Source organism: Drosophila yakuba, chromosome 2R, assembly GCF_016746365.2.
Source record: "Drosophila yakuba strain Tai18E2 chromosome 2R, Prin_Dyak_Tai18E2_2.1, whole genome shotgun sequence".
In the NCBI taxonomy this organism is placed as follows: Eukaryota; Metazoa; Arthropoda; class Insecta; order Diptera; family Drosophilidae; genus Drosophila; species Drosophila yakuba.
This window is the reverse complement of record NC_052528.2, coordinates 18,824,860-18,848,559: the sequence shown is the minus strand read 5'-3', so window position 1 is coordinate 18,848,559 and position 23,700 is coordinate 18,824,860. Positions and strand designations below refer to the sequence as shown.

At 46.5% G+C, this 23,700-nt stretch overlaps 4 protein-coding genes across 11 annotated transcripts in view; 2 read left to right on the top strand and 2 right to left on the bottom strand.

Annotated features, from left to right (window-relative positions):
* Window positions 1-187: 187 nt before the first annotated feature.
* LOC6531334 (A disintegrin and metalloproteinase with thrombospondin motifs 16) lies at window positions 188-8,341 on the bottom strand. The gene is made up of 10 exons (XM_002092102.3): window positions 7,242-8,341; window positions 4,643-4,721; window positions 3,952-4,080; window positions 3,587-3,849; window positions 2,553-3,403; window positions 2,365-2,493; window positions 2,059-2,308; window positions 1,198-1,993; window positions 456-1,142; window positions 188-391 (listed from the first exon to the last, which is right to left on the bottom strand). The coding sequence occupies exons 1-10, from the start codon at window positions 7,416-7,418 to the stop codon at window positions 315-317; spliced, it is 3,438 nt and encodes a 1,145-aa protein (XP_002092138.2). The 5' UTR covers window positions 7,419-8,341; the 3' UTR covers window positions 188-314.
* A 967-nt stretch (window positions 8,342-9,308) lies between these two features.
* LOC6531333 (G2/mitotic-specific cyclin-B) lies at window positions 9,309-12,512 on the top strand. 2 transcript variants are annotated; one of them, XM_015195768.3, is made up of 5 exons: window positions 9,309-9,601; window positions 10,191-10,336; window positions 10,400-10,605; window positions 10,681-11,579; window positions 11,647-12,512. In XM_015195768.3, exons 1-5 carry the CDS (start codon window positions 9,566-9,568, stop codon window positions 11,941-11,943), a joined length of 1,584 nt encoding a protein of 527 aa, XP_015051254.1. In that variant the 5' UTR covers window positions 9,309-9,565; the 3' UTR covers window positions 11,944-12,512. The 2 variants fall into 2 exon arrangements, with proteins under 2 accessions (XP_015051254.1, XP_002092137.1); XM_002092101.4 differs by having other exon boundaries at window positions 10,675-11,579.
* A 1,537-nt stretch (window positions 12,513-14,049) lies between these two features.
* On the bottom strand, window positions 14,050-17,097 carry LOC6531332 (ATP synthase subunit alpha, mitochondrial). The gene is made up of 4 exons (XM_002092100.3): window positions 16,930-17,097; window positions 15,727-16,307; window positions 14,833-15,634; window positions 14,050-14,744 (listed from the first exon to the last, which is right to left on the bottom strand). The coding sequence occupies exons 1-4, from the start codon at window positions 16,993-16,995 to the stop codon at window positions 14,535-14,537; spliced, it is 1,659 nt and encodes a 552-aa protein (XP_002092136.1). The 5' UTR covers window positions 16,996-17,097; the 3' UTR covers window positions 14,050-14,534.
* A 954-nt stretch (window positions 17,098-18,051) lies between these two features.
* LOC6531327 (cyclic nucleotide-gated cation channel beta-3) overlaps window positions 18,052-23,700 on the top strand; it is a 58,051-nt gene continuing 52,402 nt past the window's right edge. For 2 of the 7 annotated variants that reach the window (XM_039372491.1, XM_039372490.1), the window contains exon 1: window positions 18,052-19,420. The gene's annotated coding sequence lies outside the window, so the exon portion shown is untranslated. The remainder of the gene's footprint in view (window positions 19,421-23,700) is intronic. The other 5 variants (XM_015195764.2, XM_039372492.1, XM_039372488.1 and 2 more) reach the window with 4 other exon arrangements.

Genomic DNA, 23,700 nt, shown 5'->3' with positions numbered 1-23,700 from the left:
AGTGTGGACGATATTGAAAAGTGAAGGCGGCTACCCGCAAGCGAATTTTCGATTTCAATTTCCCCATCATTATCTGTTCATATTTTTTGCATTGCACTTTAATGGCCCTCTTGTGACTGGAATGCGCTCTAATTGCATTTTCACCAAGAGCCTCAGTATAAAATTCAACTATTACTCAAACAATAAATTCCTAAGTATTTTAGATTCTTTATTATATCAATGTGTATACCAGGCAGTTTCCTTTGAGCAGCTCGGTACTTAAGCTAGCTTAGAACTTAATCGACTAAGGGATTGGTGGCCAGGAAGCTATTGGGCTATCGGCTTTTGCTACTCAGTTCGTCTGCGGAGACGTGAATGGGTTGTGTGAATTCGATGTTTTCAGCGGAGATATCTGTGAAGTACGCAAAATGGTTAAGTAACTCAAAAGTATCTACACCTGCGCAGTGCGCACCCACCGGTATGTGATTGTTGAATGAATATGTCCGTCAAGTTGAACAAGCCAAGTTTGGAGGGCAAGCTCCTTTTCCGGCGCGTCCTCAGCTGACCCAAGCTGATGTGGGTCTTGTCCAGCGGCAGATCATCGTCGCCGAATTCCAGGCACCTGCCATACACGCAATAGCGTTTGCCCACCGACGAGCAGCGAGTGCCGGGCGGAAAGTGTCCATTGCGGCCATTGACCAGGTAGTACCTGTACTTGATGAACTCGTCCTGGCAGCCAACGCGGCAGCTGCGATCCGGCTCATCGATGCTGGCCGAGATCTGAGCCCCATGGCCGGACAGACCGCGCACCTTCTGGCGATACCTGGCACAGGTCTGTTCCGCGTACTCCGCCGCCGTCTGCAAGCGTTCGCAGGGCTGGATGCGATACGAGCACAGTTGGATGCTCTCCACGCCGGTCAGCCGGGAGGTGACCGCCTGCACACCCTTCGAGTCCGTCATGCAGTTGGAGTGGCAGCCCGGCTGCGCCACCCACTCCGATTCCGAGGACGAGCTGCGATCCAGGGCGATCAGTGATGCAGAGGCTGGCGGCGGTGGTCGCGGCATCTCTGGTGGATATGGCTTGTGGTAGCTCCGCCTCTTGTACGGCGATGGTGGCGCATTGATGTGGTTGCCTTGGCCATAGGAGGGTCGTTTGGCCACCTCTGTGAAAGGAGAGATTACTTTAACCATTTGCTTATTTAGCGAGACAGTTCCTACCATTCTCGTAGTGATTCTTTGGCGGTTTAACCTCCTCACGCTCCGCATATCGCTGGTTGGTCGTCTGCTGTCGGCTCTCCTGGTCCGCGGAATCCCTCGTGGGACGCACTGATCTGGCCTCGCAGAAGCTGCTGTCCATTTTGAAGAAGTTCGAGGTGGAGTTGTCGCAGGAGAAGCGCTCACAGCGACCGGAAATGCAGTAGGTGATATCCTCGGGATTGTGCTGCTTGGCCTTGCAGGTGGTGCCATCCGGAAATGTCCAGCGCCGGGACTTGGTGCCATTGGTCCTGGTGCGACAGAAGATCTTGCAGGATGCGTCCAGTGTGCTGGGCAGCTGCTGGCCCTCGCCGGTCAGTTCCGGATCCGACTTCCGCGCCTGCATGCACACTTGTGTGGCAAAGTCGCCGATTGTCTGGACGGGCACCTTGTGGCACTGCGGTGTGTTGCAGGTCACAAAACGACGATCCCTGCCAATGCAGCGCGATGGAAAGTTGAGGCAGCTCCTGTTGAAGGTGCGGAGACCCGTGCTGCCCTCCAGGAGGCGGCGTGACTGCCCATAGAGGCAGCCGGACTCACAGGCACTCGGCTCGCTCCACTCGCCCCAATTCGCGGGCGATCCTGGCAGCTCATTACCCATCGCATTGTAGTCGTGCAGCAGCGGTGGTATCCGGTTCGGCTCATGTCTGACAATCTTCTCGTGGGTGGCCTCGGGCACGTTTTCCGGGGGCCAGGACTTCAGTGCCGAGTAGCTGCCCTGTTTGGCGGAACGAGCCTCACAGGTACCACCGCGGCACCACTAAAGTTTGAATATAAGCTGTTACCTCAGAGAGATTGGTGTTCCTTGTATATCGAATGCCTTACCATGTTGGGACCGCATTCGGTGCCCTCAAGCGCTGGATGCGAAGTCCACGGCAGTCCATCCTGGCGACAGTGTAGATCCCGGCAGATCTCCATCTTGCTCTGGCTGCTGGCCTGCATGAAGTTCTTGCCAAAGCGCAGCATGCACTGCTGGTTGGCATTGAAGCGTTCGCCAGGAAGGCGACCACCTGCCGTGTGATCCCACGGACCCGCGAATGAGTCCCGATCGAAAAGGCAATCCGCCTGCGGATCCCTAGATAGATTGATATTATGAAAAACTATCTATGCATTCGTTACTGCACCACTTACATTAGGAAATCCTCAAGATAGGTGCGCGAACACTTCGACCAGGTGACCTTGCCACTGCCCAGTTTGGGTGACATGATGTGCATGGTGGGATCGCAGCTAATCTCCTTGGCATCGTGCCGCATTCCCAAACTAAAAGAAGAAAGTTTAATCAAAATATATTCTTCACAGGATTATGGTTAACTACTGACTTGTGTCCAATTTCGTGGGCCACCACAAAGACGCTCTCGAAGTGCTTGGCCTCGTTGATGGTGCAGGAGTAGATGGAGGTGCACATGCCCTTCACCGTCGCCATGCCCACCACCTGGCTGTTGGCCTTGCCCTTCTCGTAGGTGACCAGGTCGAGACCGGTGAGCACAAGGGCGTGATCGTAATGCAGGGGATCTGCGTCGGAGAAAGGATTCAGTTTCTCCTGCCACTTGCAGAAGCTATTCAGATAGTTTTCCACATCCCTGGAGCGATCCAGACCAGGTGGATCCCAGGACTTCCAGATTTCCAGGCGCTTAAGCACGAAATTGATGCGACGACCCAGCGTGGGATGATGGTACAGCAGCTGAACGCCATTGATCATGGCCAACAGGAAACTGACCACCTTGCTATCGGTGTTGGTGGGAAAGTTCCTCTGCATGTGGGCATAGAGATCTCTGTCCACAAAGATGGCCGTCTCAATGAACAGCTCCTCCGGTATGTCCGACCAGCGGGAGCGCGGTGGATTCCCAATGTAGCGACGTCTTCGCTGATGCGGATGCGGTTGCTGATGCAGATGTGCGTGATGATGTCGTGGCTGGAAGCGCAATCTCAACGGCGATTGCAACTGAGACTGGGCCCGCAAGCGTCGCCGCGGTTCGTTGAACTCCTCCGCATCGGGCTCGAACTGCAGCTGGCTGTCTAACGGTGGCGCCACCGTTCGCCTTGACGACGCCTCACTGTAGCCGCCGCTCTTGTCCACCCGCGCTTGGTAGAGCACGTGCGTCCCGGTGCCGAAGCGCGAGGGAAGCGGATGGATCACCAGGTCACTGCCGTTCTGCTGGAACACGCCGCGCTGCGGGATCGAGGCGTGAAGCATTAATAAGCGGCGGGAATAAAGCAAACATATTTAGTGAGCACCGAGTTGAAAAATAGCATGGCTAAATAAAGTAGTTTGCTTTAGAAAAACATAGGATAGAGTATTGAGAATGAAAGCTACCATGAAAGTCCATCAATACTTTAAAATGTGATTGCTTACCACATTGCCGGACTCGCAAAGATCGAGAGCAGCCGCTGGACTCCGGTAGAAGCATCTCTCCAGTCGCTTGAGCAGCTGCGGCGAGTGCTCCACGAACTGGGTGCCATTCTCGGTGCGGCGGATGAAGATGAAGGCATCGTCGATCAGCTGCGGCGACTGCTGCAGCTCCAACCGCGCCTCCACATCCCCCACAGCCTCTCCAGCCTTCACATCCTCTCCAGCCACCTGCCCCTTCTCCACCGGCGGCAGTGCCCCATTCCCATCTGGTGAATGCATTTGAATTAATTAAACTGTTCGCATAATGACCGCAACTGGAGCAGCACGATTTGTGCTCTCCGGATTTCGATTCGGCTGTTTTCATTCACCTTGTGCCGGCAGGCTGCGCCGCTGACGTCTCTGGTGCGGATTGGCCCCATGCTGCTCCACCTCGTCTCCTGGCCGATTCAGCTCCTCTGGTCGTTGCTGTGCCAAGTGCACGAGTTTGAATTCGGGCGCTGCCAGGTAAACAAACAACATAAATGCCTGCCATGGATCAATGCCAACAACTGCGCGCATTTCCGCGCCCCTAAGAGACCCCGCCCACCTTAACCCTCTCCCCGGCAGCACCTTAACCCACTCCTCTGCAGCACCTTAACCCACTGGTAACAGTTCAAGTTTACCGTTCATTGATTGCAGTTGTTGCTGTTTGGGCTCCTGGCCTAATGACATGTTGCAGTTAGTTATGGGTCATGGCTAAAATACTTGGCTCACTCAGAAAAACGGCTCAAATTATAAGCCGTGATAAAGCAAAATTATAGGCAATAAATAATATAAGAAAAACGCCTTTTAACAATGTAGGCAATACATCCGGCAGATGTCTAAAAGACGGATTAGATTTATTTAAAATATTAGCTAATAAAAAAAAGGAAAGTCAGTGGATAGATTTGCTACCAAAAACTATAATGGGTTTTTACTGTACACTGCCACCCGTTCTACTTATTCCATCTCAAGTCCATGGAACTATGTGGGTCAGAGTTAAGAATCTTTTCGATCCAGTGCCCCGGGCCCAACACTTACCCTCTTCCGGAGATCGTGATCCGAAGATCAGGGCCCGCTCGTGGTCCCTCAGATGGCCCACCAGGTTGTTCTCGTCCAGCTGCAGTGATGGCATAGGCGGGATTTGGTGGCATTGGTGGCATTTGGCGGCATTGGTGGCATTTGGCGGCATTGTTGGCATTGGTGGAGTTGGTGGCATGGGAAAGAAGAGAAAGAGCAGCGAATGCGAATGAATGGGGTTTAATATGCAAAGCGGAAAGTGTAACATGGCCAGCAAAGCGTTAAACAGACCAAAGCAGATGCGAGCACCCACGGAGAAGGGTTTTCTCAAGTCTCCCCTCCACCCACAAAAAAAAAAACAGAAACACAACCGAAAATACTTTCACTCCGCACAATGGAAAATTTGTACCTCGAAAAGAAAACCCCAATTAGACAGCTCAAACAGCTGTGTTGGGGTCACCAGCTCATCGGGTGGAAAGGTTAGTGCAGCACTAAAAATCTATGCCTTAAACTTGTAATTACATATACATATGTATATATGTTTATATATATACCATTTAGCATAGATTCGGCGTGTATTTTGTGGTGCGTGCGCCTGCTTTTCATGATTATTTAATTTAATTTGTTGTAACAGTTTTCGTTGGGCTTTATTTTATTTGGCTTTTGTGGAAAAGCGCGTTGCATCCGGCGAAGCGTGAAGAGCGTTTCGGCTGCGGCTCTTTGGATCGAAACTCCGCCTCCAGCGAGGAGAAGGTGTTACAAATTGCCATTGTGGCGAATGTTTATTATCAACATTGTAATGCTGCGCCAAAAGGGGGCGTGGCTGGTCGCTAACCGCCCATGGACATCAGATTAGACAACTATGGTATTTTATGGGTATGTATTTAGACGAACCTTAAGAATCTTTTTTCTAACGTTTCGATTATCATACAACCATTGTATTTCCGGGTAGTCCAAATATTGCTTACAACTAAATTTTACTCTGTCTTAAACTATAACAATAGTTAGCTATAGGTACCTTATCATGCCAAAACTATACCCTATTTCCAACTCCGGTCTTACCTAACTTTTTGAACATATTTCCGCTGAACTTTAGCAAAGGCAAACAATGTTCAATGAAATGGACACTAATTGGCTGCAAGGGCAACAGCACAGAAAGAGCAAATCAACATGAAAGAGTCGGCGATTGCCGGAAAAGCGCCAAACAAACAGCAACAAATAGCAAGCGATGACAAAATCGGGGGAAAAGCGGAAAATGCAGGTACATATGCTCACTGTAATCGCTCGCCAAGCTGATTATGTGATGAAATTTTGCGTGACCCGTGGGCAGAATAGCAAAAACCAAAAAAAAACAAAAAGGAGTAAAGAGCGGAAAGCCAACGAGTACATGGAAAATAGGGGTAAAATGGCGAAAACTGGAAAACCAACACGTGGAAATTATATCACAGAAAATTGTCTTCGGGCCAATTTGAGAGGCTGAAAGGAGTGCGAATGTTGAATGAATAAATAATACAAATGAAAATGGGGGAAAATCACGTAATCAAGAGCGCAACGAAGCGAATGGATTCTAAAGTATGACTTCAGAGGGTCAATAACTTGGCCAAAATTGGCAGCCAGAACCGCCTGTCACTCGAACTCGTTTCAAGTGTGTGGAAAAATGCCTGGGAATCGTTTGCGATTTTGAGGCAGCTGCAATTGCCAGCTGGTGGCAAGATTGTTTGCAATTCCCTGTAATCGTGTGATGAGTTCCTAAAATACCGAAAGAGACGCTGCGACGCCAGAGCTCAAATTAAAGGCGTGAAGAGTCTGGGAAAAGTGAGGGAAATGCGGAAAACGAGTCATGTGCAGCACTTGTAATTCGACAAGCTGTCGCCTGGTTGGTTAGCAAGGGCTAATGTTTATTGGGCCAAAGCTCTCGAATTACCAAAACACATATCTCAACGCCCATTTCTGCAGAGGTCATTCAACGCCTTGTCTATGCGACTGCGTCGTATACTCATACTTATACTCATACTCATACCCATACTCATACTCCCCATTTTCCCCCTGGAACTCTGCGACCAATTTCTGCTTAGCTTTTCAAACTCAAGTTGAGTCAGACATTATGTTTTTGGCTTTTCGTTTTTTTTTTTTTTTGTGTGTCTTGCCGCGCACATGTTCTGTCTATATGGCGATTTTTTATGCTCTTTATTGGACACTTGACGCATACGTAGATGGATGATCACCTGTGTTTGCAAATGGGTTAATCGTATGACATTCAAGAGCATTTACACTTGCAAAACATTGTGTAGGAATTTGGTGTAAGTTTTTATAATGGTTAGTACTTTAGCTCATCTAACCGTAAGATTTTTGCTAGATTTTTAATAGTGAGTTAAATTACTTTTAATATCATTCAAGCAAATAGTTTCATGATTTTAAACTTAAAGCATAAATATGGTTTTCCCATGTAAGTCAAGTCTGAGCTCAAGGAAATAGCTAAATACCAGAACTTAAAGGCATTCCTTGTTGATGAGCTTCAAATAACAATGAGAGATCTTCTACGCTTGCAGTTTGCTATGTGTCATCGGGTGACAATGAGCCAGCATTGATATATCGGGATATCGGGGATATCGGGACTCACCTCAATGCCATCATAGTGCAAGCTCCTCTTGCGACGCAGCTCAATGCTGACGGATTTTGGATTGGAGGATGAGGAGGAGGAGGAGGAGTCGGTGGCCCCGATTAGCAGCCACAAGGTGGTCAAAACAATTAAAGCCAAACGACGCTGCCGATTAGATCCAATTGCTGCGACAGTCATAACGATGCGTTGATGATGACGGCTTTACTGGGACTCCACAGGTGGCTATTGTAATGCTCCGAGTGCACTAATCGCTCTTTGTTGTGGCAACAACCACGCGACGATTGTTGCATAAATTGCAAATATATTATTCCTCAGGCTGCGCACCGATTTCGGCTTTTTTGCGTCATAATTTCCACTGGTGGCGGAGTTACATTTTCCAGCGGCGAAAATCGAGGATGGAAAAACTCAGTGCCCGATTTCTCGAAGGGGGTTGAGGGTAGGCGGTGAGCGATCGTGTGCGGGGCTGCAACTTTTACGGCAGTTAATTCAAATGTTTATGCACTAATTAATTGCCCAGGCATTGCATTACGAGTCATTTGTTGTGGGCCACTTTTTTAATTCGCACTCTATCTTATTTGGTTTTCGTTTTATTTCAGTATGCTAGCTGTGTACTTCAGTTTGTTGCCTAAGTTCTTCCTTGTGGATCGACACTCGAGATAAGAGCAAATGGTGCTTGAAAAATGCTCTTCCACCGATCGTTCTGAATCGCCAATATATAATGCCAGTCTTTTGTTTTCACATTTAAACGCACTTGATTTTATTTAAACGCCAGCGCACAATTAAACAGCCAGCAACAAACACACACGGCATATAGATCATCGTCTCTGGAGCATAACGATCTTCTGGTTTTACGTCCATAGCCGAATAGCCGAAAAGCACTTTATATGTTTGTTTCAACTAAAAATCGGTAAATCACGCCGAAATCCGACCGCTTTGGGGTATTTTAAATGATTTACTGGAGGTCAACGCGCGTTGGTCGCATCGATCGAAGGACTTTTTTTTGGGGGGTGGGAAGCGCAGGCGAAAGAGACGGCTGCAGAAGCGCAAAAAGAGACGGCGAGAGCGAGACAACCACTCGCGACGGCGGCACTTTTGCGAATGAAATGTGAAAATCACGGAAAACTCTAGCTCGCGATCGTCGGCTGGCGCTCCATTCTCGTTCGGCATTTCGGCTGGAGTTCGCAAAAGCACTTTTGGAGCGCAAACAGACTCATAAATATATGCTAATGAGCCAGAGCGCCGGAAGAAGAGAAGAAGAATGCGCCAACCGTTAAGACGGAGCAAAGGGCCACAAAAAAAAAAATAAAAAAAAGAGGAGAGTTTGGGGTACTTAACAAAAAACAGAGGCAACATTCTGAGGCGATGGCGATGGCGATTGTTTTGTGGTCAAGTGCTTGAAAATGATGGAGCAGACGAAAACTTGACACTGATCATCAGCAAAAAAAGGCTGCGGAGTGGCAAGAATTATGCTGCATTTCCGCCGCGGAGTTTCGATGTTCTGCGGCCTGTGGCAGCAGGAAATCTTAAATCAGCGAATGCAAATCAGGGGGGGGCACAAAAAACAAACCAAACACAGCCAATTGAAGTGATCAACTTTTAATTGATGCAATCAATGGATTGCATGAAGTGCAACCAAGTGACGACTGGCAGTCAAACTGAAGACTTCATTAAAATGTTGAATCTTAACAAACTGTGAAATGTAATCCATGAAGTTGCAATTTATTAAATAGGTATGAAGAAAGTTTCCTCAAAGAACTGAATTATCCAACAGAAAATTCAAATTTAACGATTTCTTTTTTCAATGAACTTTAAATTTAAATTTGAAATTGTTGGGCAGCACTGTTTTAGCCCGGTCATCGTTAAGCAATTCGTCAGCTGTGGTCACACTGAACATCTGAAACTATCGCCAAGCACGCATCACTAATTTTCACGCTCAGCACTAAGAAATCAATTGTTATCGAGCGCCACAGCGGCAAAAAGCGGAACTAAAGGGTAGCAATCGATATGAACAAACTCATCGGCAAACATCGCCGGATCATCGAGTTTACTTCCATCCCCATTTCGATTTTTAAATTCAAACGGCAGCTTGGGCTCGCTTCGTGCGCAATAACTTGATCAGGTTTTCGGAGAATTGACAATCCCGCACTCGACTTGAAAATTGTAAACTATTAGTAATCAAATATTCGGACAACAAGTTACACAGCTAAACAAACGTGCGGTCACAGAAACGCGATCTAAACTTAAGAAAAATAAGCGAAAGCCAAGCGTCTGCCGATCTTCGTGTTAATTGTGTTTGTATAAATAGCAGAAAAGAAGCAATCAAAATGGTGGGCACAACACTGAAAATGCGTGGCGATGAGGTGAGTTGATCCCTAGAGTATTAAGATTACCGCGGCATCCGCGAAAAGGTCATGGTAAAGTCACAAACCATCGTGCTCTTTATCATAGAGACGCCATTGCAGCGTGGGCAAGTACAGTGGGGCAAAGAGGAAGCGGCGATAGTGCGAAGAGAGTGTGAAGGGAGGGGGTGAAAGAGTGCCGTTTGTCCTTGTTGTTGCCGTTGTTGCCTTACTCACATTTTGGCGCAATTTTCTAGCTGCAGTACTTGTACCGTTAATTAGCACTCTTCACTCCCTTTCTTCGCACCAAATCACAGCGGAGATAAAGCGAGGATCAGTCTTGCGGTTCTTTTCCTAAAATGGCCGCCCTTGAAAAAGTGCATTTCATGATTATAAGTCATTGTTACAAAAGAAACTGATCTTGCGTTGTACATACATACATACAATGCTGGGCATTAAACAATTTAAATCAGTGCTCAATAATTAAATATGTTCAAGAAAGGAGTACAAAGTGCTGCATATATGCAATCAGCTGTAGGTAGTGAAGTGGTTGCACTATGTTTTATTCTTTATATACATACATTCAACTTATAAAACAACATTTGGATAGAACGCTTCGGAGAACTTCAAGCAAGTGCAATTGAAGAAATTGACGGTACCCTCCATGGAGGCAACAACAAAACGCGCGGCCCTGGGCGATTTGCAGAATCGCGGCATAAGTCGTCCCATCGCCGCTAAGGATGCGGCACAGAAAGAGTAAGTCCTTGATCCAACTCAAGTATTCCATTTGCAATCACATGTGGTTATTCCACCGAGCAGCTCCAAGGATCTCAAGCTCACAGACGCCCTGCGCAATGCCAGGGCTAAAGTGGACACCCACTGGAAGAAACAGCCACTGGGCACCACCACCAATGGCAATGGCGCCGCTCCGCCCAAGGCCAACGAAGGGGGCGTGGCGGCGTTTTTGCGCTCGAATTCGGTGCGCAATCGCGTTCCGACCAAGACCACTGTAGAACCAGCTAAAGGTAATTTAAGCACCTACCATTTCTATATTTTAAATGTGATAAATTTTCATACTGACCTAATTTCTAAAGTTACAGTCAAGTCCAGTTCCTCTGAGAACGTCAACGATCCCTCCTTGAAGCGCGAGGACAGCAGTTTGTCGAATAAATCGCTGGCTAAACTGCGTGCCGCTTTGGCCAAACCCGTGATGGGAGTTTCAGGTATTCGACGGGAACCAGTAGCTGTTGCTCGCAAAGAGGCAGAGACCAAGAAGGAACTGCCCGAAATCAAGAAGGAATCACAGGAGTTAAAGAAGGATGCGACCAGGATGCCTCTTATTAGGGGCAACAGTGCAGTCACTACAACCACATCCACCATGCCCACCACCATGTCCCTTTCCAGCAAGCGATTGGCTGGAATCGAGGATATCGATGCCAATGACAAGGAGAACCTGGTTCTGGTCTCCGAATATGTGAACGACATCTACGACTATTTGTACCAGGTGGAGCAGGATCAGCCCATTCACGTGGATCACCTGGCTGGGCAGAAGGAGGTGTCGCACAAGATGCGAGCCGTGCTGATCGATTGGATTAACGAGGTCCACCTGCAGTTCCATCTGGCTGCAGAGACCTTCCAGCTGGCGGTGGCGATCATTGATCGCTACGTGCAGGTGGTCAAGGACACCAAACGCACACATTTGCAATTGGTGGGAGTCACAGCCCTCTTCATAGCCACCAAGTATGAGGAGCTGTTCCCGCCAGCCATCGGTGATTTTGTCTTCATCACTGATGACACCTACACTGCCCGGCAGATCCGACAAATGGAGCTGCAGATCTTCAAGGCCATCGACTGTAATCTTTCGCGCCCGCTGCCAATTCACTTCCTTCGACGCTACTCAAAAGCTGCTAGCGCTGAGGACGAGCACCATACGATGTCCAAGTACTTTATTGAGCTAGCTTCCGTGGACTACGAAATGGCCGCCTACAGGCCATCGGAGGTGAGTTTTATTATACTATCCCCTTCTATTCGGTATACGAATTTCTAATATTTTTCGACGTCTTTAGATTGCAGCTGCCTCACTGTTCCTGTCGCTGCACTTGCTCAATGGAAACTACCGGGCCGGCACGGGATTCAACGACCGTCACTGGACGCCTACTCTGACCTTCTACTCTAGGTACTCGGCCGCGCACTTGCGCCCCATTACCCGGCGGATCGCGAAACTGGCCCGTGATGCTCCCCAGGCCAAACTGAAGGCCATCTACAACAAGTACCAGGGCAGCAAGTTCCAGAAGATCGCGCTGCGAACGGAGCTGACCGGTGCGCTGATGGACTCCATTGTGGGCCAGAGCCAGAGGAAATAATCGTCTGGGCCAAGGCGGACTGAAAGACCCTGAATTACCTAGTTTAGTTTAATTTGTTTTCATTTTTTAAATTTGTAGCGTATTTCATTTTCTGTTCGTTTCGTGTTCGTTACAAAATGCGTATAATTACCGTAGTCGCATTGCCAACTATCTTCACCTTCATCACCTCACCCATCCCATTCCCCAGACATCGTAATCTGCTGGAGTCCCTTGGACAGTTTTCGGCCACTGCCAAGAGCTGGCTCCGGCATCTTTGCCCCCGGAGCACAAGTTGCTCGCGAGCCGGCGGCTGGGAGTGAGTTCCTCCGGAAAGACTAGGAACTGAACCAAACTGGAGCCCGCCAGCTCCTACCGCTGGGTCACCATCTCAGTGGAAGCGAGTGGCGGAGCGGTGGACACCGAGAGAGAGAGTGGGCAACGAGTTCATTTGCTGGCCGAACACATCGGCGTTGTCTCTCCAAGAACTATATTTTATAATTGTACCCCTACCTACTACTAATTGTATTTGTCTTTAGTTTTTAGTTTCTATCCAAAAACTTGTGCAAAATTACTCCCAGACCTAGACTATTTGTAATTTATATCATGCATTTCGCACATTAACTAACTGATGTTTCTGAAAATGTCGCTGAACCATACATAGAAAATAAAGTTTTGTGTAATTTTATAAACAAAAGGTGTTTACTTTGCACGCCGTGCCATGTGACTTGATTAGTTTGAAAATCTGCCCGACAGCTGATGAGTGTGAGAAATTTTCCGCACCCCTGATGCAAACCAGACAGGCTGAGATGAACGCAGACCCTTTTCCAAGGACGGAGGTCCTTTTGTCCTGTTGTCCCAGCAATCCTGAATACACAAGATGTGTACGGTGATATATGTACCTCTGAATACCCTGCACCTATGTACACACTATGTACATACATACAACATGTACATATATAGACTCTCTCTCCTTCTGGGGAAGGTCACCTTCCTGATCGCAGGTCAGTTACTCCTCTTCCGCTTCTCCCTTTCCTTCTTCCCCGTTTCACGCTTCTCTCTCCTCTTTCGGTACCGCGTTCCATGGGCAACGGTAATTGCCGAGCACATTGCTCGCACATGGTTGTGTGTGTGTGTGTGTGTGTGTGGGTGTCTATCTCACTTTTCCCTCGCACAGTAGTCACTCGGTACAGAGAAGCGAAAATGCAAAACACAAAATTAATCAAAAATCCAATAAGCGTTCCATGTATCTGATAGTTTAATTTTTTAAAAGCATATCAGCAGTTTATCAAAACCAAACGAATATTTCAAATATTTATCGTCAGACTTATCCATTGCGACTTCAGTAAGAACGAGTTTTCACATTTGTTCGCCTTTCAGAGCGCTCACTGTACATGGCCTGCTGACTTTGCTGTGCGCCTGTTCGAAATTTAAGTTTGACGGTTTTATGACTCTCATTAATTCTTGTTTACGGTCAAACAAATGTAGTAAAAAGAAAGTCATTTTTCTCGGCACCCCCGCTGCTCCTGCCTTTTGGCATATTTTATGTTGGCTGCCAGTGGCAATCGGTGTCATAAAAACTCCATGCCGTTTAAATCGAGCTTACGGTTTTTGGCTCTTGGGCCCCTTGTGTTGATTGTTCTCTTTTTGGGAACATCTTGCTATCGCTTCTGGCTGGCTGTTACCGAAATATGCACAGCGTGAACCACTCTGAACCACCGAACTCGAGTTCCATCCTGAAGCCTGTGCCTTGGAGCAGCCAGTCGTCTGACATTCAGGTATTTCGAGGGGTGGCTAATGCGCACGGGGGTCAGGAGGTTACGGTTACGCAAAAGGACATCTGCTCGCAGTCTGGCGGATCAGCTGAGCGAAAGGACCAGGATTAGTCAGGGAAATCCATTTCGGCAAAAGGATCTTAGGAAAGGATCTAAGTCTAAAACAAAAAGGTTCCAATCAAATATACATACATAGGTAGAAGCAAAATGTCTAAGCAAAACAATTTATAAAGAAATCTCTGAGAGTAACGTATTACCATAATTAGGAATCAAAGTAGTAACGCAAAAGTATTGAAATATATAATTTCGATTTATCAATGTTTAATTCCCAGCAAAGAAGAATGAGCAGGAACCATTTAGAGTATAATTTAGTATCGTTTTAATTCATCATCGTTTCACAATCATCCTCAGACATTATTTCGACTATTCTCGATTACAATATTTCAAATATTGATTACACATTTAAGGTAGAAGAACAACGGGGGATTATCTATCGTTTAGGAGGTCGGAGGAACCGCACGGATATTTCGCTGAAACTCGAAACCGCATCCGTCCGGGAAACGCCGTCCATTCCGTTGCCAGGGCCTGCTCTCTCTCTCCCAAGATTTTGTGGCATGATGGCACCGGACCACGAATTGGAGGTGATCCCGGCTGGATACGCAGGAAAACATGAATGTGCAAAGGAGTTTTCTCTTGTTTTTGTTTTATAATTTCTGTTTATCTTAAGTTTTAGGTTGTTATCTTTTCTTGTTGATGACGCGCAGGGATGACAGCATTATTCGAGCCATCTATGATGTTAATTGCACGCATCTGCTCTCCTATTCTTCGCACTGCTGATGCTTAACCCTGGAAGGTGGACATGAACTTGGCAACAATGTCCTTAAGCTTGGCATCGGACGCCTCCGAGATAGCACCGTCCTTGGCGATGGTGTCGAGCAGAGCCTGCTCGGAGGTCTTGATGTGCTGCAAGAACTCCTTCTCGAACTTGGTGATCTTGGCGGGATCCATCTTGTCCAGATGACCGCGCACACCGCAGTAGATGACGGCGACCTGAGAGATTTGATAAAACATTAGAGTTTGGGTTTAACACAGGAATCGCAATATCCGCTTTGTAGTAACAAAGCCCTGGCATACGCACCTGATCCTCAATGGCCATGGGCACGTACTGACCCTGCTTGAGCAGCTCAGTAAGGCGCACACCACGGTTCAGCAGCTGCTGGGTGGCGGCATCCAGATCGGAACCGAACTGGGCGAAGGCGGCGACCTCACGGTACTGGGCCAACTCCAGCTTCATGGAACCGGCCACCTGCTTCATGGCCTTGGTCTGGGCAGCGGAACCCACACGGGACACGGACAGACCGACGTTGATGGCAGGGCGGATACCCTTGTAGAACAACTCAGTCTCCAAGAAGATCTGTCCATCGGTAATCGAGATGACGTTGGTTGGAATGTAGGCGGACACATCTCCAGCCTGGGTCTCGATCACGGGCAGGGCAGTCAGGGAGCCACCACCCATGGCAGGGGACATCTTGGCGGCACGCTCAAGCAGACGCGAATGCAGGTAGAACACATCACCGGGGTAGGCCTCACGACCTGGGGGACGACGCAGCAGCAGGGACATCTGACGGTAGGCCACAGCCTGCTTGGACAAATCATCGTAGATGATCAGGGCGTGCTTGCCCTTGTCGCGGAAGTACTCTCCCATGGCGCATCCGGAGTAGGGGGCCAAGTACTGCAGGGGAGCAGCATCGGAGGCGGTGGCCGACACGATCACGGAGTAGCCCATGGCACCGGAGTCGGTCAGACGCTTCACGATCTGGGCGACGGTGGAACGCTTCTGGCCAATGGCGACGTAGATGCAGTACAGCTTCTTCGACTCATCCTGGGCCTCGTTGAAACGCTTCTGGTTGATGATGGTGTCGATGGCCAGAGCGGTCTTACTGCGGATTTAATACAAAATTAGTACGTTAGATTGGGCTTAAAAGGTATCGAGAAATGGTGTATTACTGTTTGGGAATCTATAGAATCTTACCCAGTCTGACGATCGCCAATGATCAGCTCACGCTGACCACGACCGATGGGCACCAGGGAGTCGACGGCCTTGATACCGGTCTGCATGGGCTCGCGCACAGACACACGGGGGATGATGCCGGGGGCCTTGATGCCCACACGGAAACGGTCCTTGGTGTTGATGGCGCCCTTGCCGTCGATGGCATTTCCCAGGGCATCGACGACGCGACCCAGCAGCTCATCACCGACGGGCACATCCACGATGGCACCGGTACGCTTGACGATATCGCCCTGCTTGATCAGCTTGTCGTTACCGAAGACCACAACACCGACGTTGTCGGGCTCCAAGTTGAGGGCCATGCCCTTCAGGCCGGAGGAGAATTCCACCATCTCATCGGCCTGGATGTTGTTCAGACCGTAGACACGGGCAATACCGTCACCGATGCTCAGCACACGGCCGGTCTCCTCCAGATCAGCCTTGGGGGCGACACCCAGGATGCGCTCCTCCAGGATGTTGGAGATCTCGGCGCTGCGCTGCGTGCTGGCCACATGGAACTTGCGGGCAGCAAGACTGGCGGCGGGATAGGCGGCTTTGCAGGCGACCTGCAAGAGAGTAGGTTATTGATATGATTATGCGAGATTATGTAAGGTGTAGGTCCATGTCGTTGGATAACCGAAGGGTACGCTCGTTTTAATACTCCTCTACAGTACTCGCTAACTCGTTTATAAAACAAAAAACAACGGCGTAGAGGGTATCTGGATGTCGGCACTTCCCCACTTTGTATTCTTTTCCGTTCACCACTTGCTTGACAGCCGCACCTAACCTCAAACTTTTTGGGTACCGCATCTCCACCACCTCGCAATTATGTAATGTGAGCACAAAAACAAAGACATTAGAGCGTTTTTCGCACACTTTTCCTCGCAAAATAACCAAAAAACTCTGTCCTGGCCATTTTTCGGTTTGCACCGATTATGTAACCCACAATTTCAGCGGCCGCCTTGCAATTTGCCGCATTGCGTAACACTAAATTCTTGTTGGAAATGGGTGAAAATCTCACTCGAATACTCGCTATGCATCCAAAAAGTCTTTATCCGATCTTTGATCGACGTTTAAAGCAGCCGATGCACTAATTTTCTGCAATGTACCCCATCGATTCGGTTATATATGACACTTTTTCGCAAACTCTTTGTCGGGCGATTTAATTGCTGGAATTCGGTGTAGTACCTGGTTGGCAGCCTTGGGCAGGTTACGGGCGACCGAAGACGCCAGGCGGGCGGAAATCATCGACATTTTGAATGTTTTTTAACTGTTCGCCGCAGAAGTAATTGTACAATTCCTAAGCCAACTCCTCTCCACACTCGTAGTACTTTTCACAAGATGGTCGTTGGCTAGACGTTCGGTGATGCAGTGCTGGAAAACGGCCGAAGTGCTGGCGATTGCGTGGAACGGGCACACTACCGCACATGCATGGTCACCCACACACAGTGGCGGCATCTTCGGCGATATAATACAATTTACCAAAGTTCAATAATACTCAAATATAAATTCAAGCGTAAAATGATTTTAATCATAATTTATCATTTTTATAATTTTTTTGAGAATTCATATAAAATATAAGATTAAGTTTTTATGTAATACGGGCACCTTTGGTGGTGACATTAGTACAACCGATGGTTGATGGTGTGCCGAAAACTACTACAAATATTTTTGAAAATTCTTATTTTCAATTGCTACATTCGCGCAAATTTGATAGTATCAACAGTATTAAGGCAGATTCGAGTTTACCTGTTCATTTAAGTTGCATTATTATTTGTAAATATTATTTGTAATCGCCGAAATAAGTATGCTACAAAACTGCGAACTTATTTACAACGGGGCCTAAAAGTATGCCATGGTATATTTCATTAGTAGGTGGACAAATGACTTGCTTATTTACCTCTACAGATTTACGCAATTTTGGGCGTTACTGTTTAGCGGAACGCGTTCGAAATATGGCACCTCTGGATGGCCGAGTTATTAAAACGGTCTGTTCATTTTGGAGACTTTCAAGCGTTTCATTGTTGCGCCGCCTGGCTCTCTCGCTCGCTCCCACTGGCAGGACGATTTTCCTATTGCGGAATGTGGGGCGTCGGGGGGCTGGAAAGCGCCCGCACGAGAGCTTGAACGCACAGAGCGAGACAAAGAGCGGAGACCTAGAGAGCGGCGAGAAAGTCTACACGCCGCCGACGAGGAAAAGAGGAATCAGAGGAAGCTGTGCGCGCGAGCAAACGAAAGCAAAAAGGACCTTTTTCTTTTTTTTTTAGTATTAAAGCGTGAAAGCATCCAGCCGCTCGCTCACGCAGCTTCACTTCGTCGCTTCAGTCTGAGCTTGTGCGGTCCTGTGAACACAACGCGGCGGTTTAACGGTACAACGGAACGGTATAACGGTACTTCGGGTGAAAGCTGGGCGCTAGGTGCCAAATGTAGGGGAAAATTGCATGTGCCATTAATGTGAGGATATTTGTGTGAGGATAAAACCACTGGATTTTCACCACCTCTCCCCCGAAAGTCCAGAAAGCTGCCTTCTGCGGGGCCAGAAAAGTCTTGAAATTTCTGGCCACGTGTTATCCGGTGTTCCGTTTCATTTTTTCTTAATTTTTGAAATCAACGTTTGTTATGCAAATTATCGCAACAACAAAGATGTGGACATCCAGCGTCCAATCTCCAAAAAACACATAAAAAAGAGGAACGAAAACTCTGAAACTGGAAGAGATACTCAGTTTTCTTTTTTTATATTTGGATGCTGCTCCTGCTGCTGTACACAGACAATGACAGAAATTTGTCATCACACACACACATAAGAACCGCACGCACAGAGAGCGTAGAACAAAGGCAACGGGAAAAAGATAAATAAGCTTAGGAGCAGGGAGTGCGAGCGGGAGAGGAAGTGTGGAAGCAAGGGGGCGAGTGCGTCCTCCGCCCCACTCACTCACGCACTTGACTGAACATTAAACTCTCTAGTTTTTTGTGCAAAGATGGAGATTTTGGACCGTTATCCTCGCCGGCAGCCGCATATCGTCGGCATCTACGTGTTCCAGCTACACACACAGCTGTAAAATCCGCATTCGCATTCGCAGTCGCATCCGCCATTCGCCATCCGCAATTTTTGACAGCTGTCAGCGTGAAAGAACGCGTGTGTGCGTGTGTGCTGGCACAGTTATTTCCACTTGGCGGCAAGGTCAGCGCGACATGCAAATTGAAAAGCGCCGCTCGGGCAAAAACAAAGGCCATAGAATGCCCACCACCACCAACAACAACGACATCAGCTACGGAAAGAAAAACGACAACAACAACAATAATAGCAAGAACAACATCATCTAACGAAAATGTTTGAGAAATATGTCGCCACATATGTGCGCGCGTGTGAGCAAGTGAAATTAAAATTCCCGCATGCCTAATGAATTCGCCCGCTCGTTCGCCGTCCCTCTCCCACGACAACCGTTATGCGTGTGTGTGCCAGTGTGTGTGCGTGTGTGTCACTGACTTCGGAATGACAACAAAAGCTACAACAACATTAGCAGCTACAACTAAAACAATGGCTTGCTAAGCTGTCTGAGTGAGTGAAAAAAAGTATAGAAGAAGAAGAGCAAGAGAACGACCAAGAGAGAAAGAGAGCGAGAGAGAAAGATAGGTGAAGAAAGGACGAAAGCAAAAGTGAAACTTGCAGCAAAGAAAGGTGAGTGAGGAGTAAGCAATGCCCCAAAAGTATGCTACAAATTGCAATTTCCGCTGGTTAATTGCAGTATCAATATCTATTGTCTGTTTTACATAATTGTTTGCCATACCTCACCTTATCGGTTAGATTCCCTTTTCTCAGAACAAATAAATATGGATAAGGATAACTTATCGAAAGCTAACTACAACATCATAGAAGTGTACATATTTGGTTATATATTTACTAAATGTTTGTCCATAGTATCTACTGTAGTTTAAAATAACTCCTCTCGATGTAAGACTAAAAGAATATATGTTTGTACTTGGGATATTAAATTGAGGATTTGGGCAATTATATAACTTTGCGAAATAAACTAATTCACATAATTGCACCTCGCCTTCTTCACCTTCTATGTGCCATCAACTGTTTTCCCATTCATCAAAACCAAAAGTTGCTAGTGCAAATCCACAAACAACACATACTCACATTTATGTAAATTTGCCCAAATCAAATTGCAATTGCGGCTGAAGCACAAACACACTTGCAAAAGTTTAATAATATGAATAAATGGAAAATGCTATAGCATATTTGAGGCTTGATTTAGTTTGTACACTATCTGCATTGTGGAAAATTAATGCTTGTTGACAAACTTGAAAATATTTAGGTCGTAGATAAGAGCTATTCTCTGAAAGAAACGATTTTGTTGTTATAACTATAGAAATCACTGGTTCTCGAAAATCACAATTAAGTGATAGATATTAGAAGTCGCCCCAATTATTATTAGTGAAATCTAATGTCCCTTCTGTTTGATTTACCTTTGAATCGCTGAGTCCAATTTGTTTCCAAATTGATGACCAATTTGTTTGATATTTATCGCTTGCTTACGTCTTAGACTTGGTCGAATCTATGTTATGGTCTTATGGTTTCAAAACTCAGTGAATTCACAATATATAGAAATAAAGTCATTACCATCTGGGGCTGAGGGTCGAGAGGGTCTCCCTCAAAAAGGAAAACCAATTAAAATTATTTGTGGCGTCAAAGGCAAATGGCACAGAATGCGGCGAGGCGAGGCGGAATGGAAACGGAACGAAAGGAACAGGACAGAGCATAACAGCACAAAAATAAAACAAAATGAAATGAAATGAAATTGAGAGATGTGAATGGGCCCTCAGCTTCCTCGTAAATAATGCGGGCATTAGAAGTCTCTGGTAGGCCCCCACCACCCACTATTGCCGAGTCCCAAAAAACCCATCCAGCAACCAGTTTCAGTTTTTGAGCCAACTCCTTGTTGGTCCATTGCAGCGGGGCATAAAAATGTTAATTTATGTTCGCTGCGCCTCAGTTTGCATACTTTTTTAATGCCACTGGTGCTCTTTTTCGTTTTGGGTAACATTTTCGTTGAACACATAAAAAAGATTTCTGTGCTCATCGCGTTTTTTTTTTATTTTGTTTCCCCCTAATTTTTTGTTTGCTGTTTTCGGCAGATAAACTGTTTTTGTGCTGTTGCCACTGGTGCTTTGAATGAAACGTGAACGTGCCCCGAAAAATGCGAAACAGTTGCCAGTCGGCCAGAGTTTTTCACATTTCGACCGATTCATATCGAGAGTTGCAGAGCCGTATGGAGATGAATTTCAGCTGCAGCACAATTAACATGCCGGCATTAATGTGGAAGGAAAAAAGAGAAAAGGATTCCGCCGATTTGATACGATTCTCGGGGCAAGATTGCAAGGCATGCGTGCGTGAACATTTAATTAAAGCGACTTATTAAGTATGTAAATTTCCGCAAATGATTAATTTGCATATTTATGAGACTAAAATGAGCAGGATAGGGTGTGTGTCTGACAACTAAAACAAAGCCCACAGAACAGGACAGCACTGAACAGAACAGAACAGAAGACGTCGGCAACTGTCAATAATAATCAGGCAGGATCCTGAAGGGAAGCGGAATGATGGGGGTTCTGGGATGGAACGACGGCTGTAATAACAATTTCAAATTGAAATTATGAATTTAACATGACAGCCAACGATGCGCGCAAGTTTTATGGCTTTTAACTGCAGCTTAAGGAGTTTACTTACGCTGGCTAATTATGCGTAAGACGAAACGCGACAAACGTCAAGAAAAGCTTCATTTCAGGGTGGCAATCTCGTTGAAGATTGCTTCGTAACGCTGCCGAGAATCAGGCAATTAATTCCGCACCTCTAGCTTTATGGAAAATTGTAAAATCAATAATTTGACTGCGTTACAAAAAGTGGAAACAATTAATTATGGCACTTTCGAACACCTGAACTAAAGTGCTTTCGAATTGATTTTAGTGAACTTTTTCCACAGGTATCAATCATCTGTGGGGACAGTTTTAGTTTTTCACCCCGTGTACTTCGCTCTTTGTCCCCAACCTTTTCCGCTGACCACTAATTAATCATAGAGCAATGGCAACGCACTTGTGCTACACACCGCGTCGTATTCCAATTAAGTGCATTTCTTCGTTTTCACCTGGGTCTTTGCACGTGTACACTGAGAAAAAGGCTTAGTGCTACGCGGACAACTTTGTTAAACTGATCGATAATCCATTCTGTGATTGATATCAAAATGTTGTAAAGAAATGAAAATTTTTGAAATTACACAATTATCTGTGGACGAAACGAATTGGTCCAAATGGGACAATTTCGCTATCGATTTTGACCGCTTTTTTGTTCAGTGTCTGAGTGTACTGCGACGTGCTCCAATTAGCGTGGATGGCCACGTTGGAGCCTTCTCAGCATCTCCATCTCTCCCATCAGCCACTGAAAAGCAGGTTCTCCACGCCCTGGCCCTTTCACCCAATTTGCCCACGTCTGTGCCAAAAATTGCGGACCCGTGAAATACACACACAAACGTACACACACACACACACACACACCTGAAAGCGTGGCCGCTTTTCGTGTCAATCAATGGTTATACGGAAAACAGCAACAACTGGCTCTTTTTGATGCTTCTGTTGGCCTCTAATTCTTATTGGACGTCACACTCGACAGCATTTCACATTTTCCTAAAGCAGTTTTTCGCCATTTTCGCACTTTAAGCCTCTTACGCAACCTTTCACTCTGTCTGTCTGCCTGTATATGTGTGTGAGTGTGGGTGTTGGTGTGGGGCTGCCTAATTAAAATTCCCCCAACCTCATTTTCCGGTTCCTCTCCATCGGCCCCGTCATCATTCTGCGATTCTGTGAAAGTCAACAATTTTTAATTTGCCAAACAAACTGTATATAATTAATTAAAGTTTAACGTGGGCGTGACAAATGAAAAAGTAGCCTTATAAGTGCCCAAGTGCCTCGCAACCTCGCAACCTTGCCACCATGCCTCATCCGCCCACCATCTTTCAACAATGCTCCCGTTCTGTTGTAACCCGCTTCTGCATTCTCATTTGGTTTTAATATGCAAAGTCAACAACATTCTGTGTCAGCCAAAGGGCAAAATCAACACAACTGCGCTCTACACAAGGAGTGCCATACAAGGCAGTTGGGGTTGAGACTGGGGCTGGACGAACCAGAATCAGTTGACTGCCCAGTGGCCGCATTAGCCAAAGGAGATGAAACGAGGCTCCGGAGGACGGATGTCAACTGGCCAACTGACCACTCTAATGGACCATCGTCGGTGTGTGCACTCAGCGAAACAATTCCACATGGCATACACTACTATTTGTATACATATTCATATGATCCATGTACCTACATGGTCTGCATCATGGAAATCTGTTTCATTATGCTGCATTGGATTAAAATCGATGTGTTTTTCATATATTTTCATATTCTTTATATGGTGGCAGTATGTGAAGTAAAAATTAAATATAAATAGTTCTCTGTGTGATATGTGTAGATCGAATAGAAACATGTGTGAAGGAATGTGGTAAGATGCAATTGGCTAATAATAGATGCCAGCAGTAACTTTCAAGTTGGGTTGACAAGTGAATTTTCGCACAATACGTATTGGTGAAAATAGGCATGAGCAGATTCCTTCAGCATTCTGAACAATCTTGGTATTCACTTCTATATAATCTAACATCGGTTTTAGTTTTAATTATCATTATTTTTGTAGCTTGCATTTCCATGGCTGTTCCAACTGAACTAAAGTAATTCAAAATGCTGTTGAAGTTGCAGGAATCGGGATTAAAGGTTAAACCGAACTAAATTGAATTTTATGAGCTTTTAAGTTATTGTGTTTTACACTTAATATTGATGTTTATTCTGTTAGTTTAACCTTTAGGTTCCCGCTAGTTGAGCCCAATATTAATGCATCAGAACCAAGCCACTTCGTAGATCCTTGAG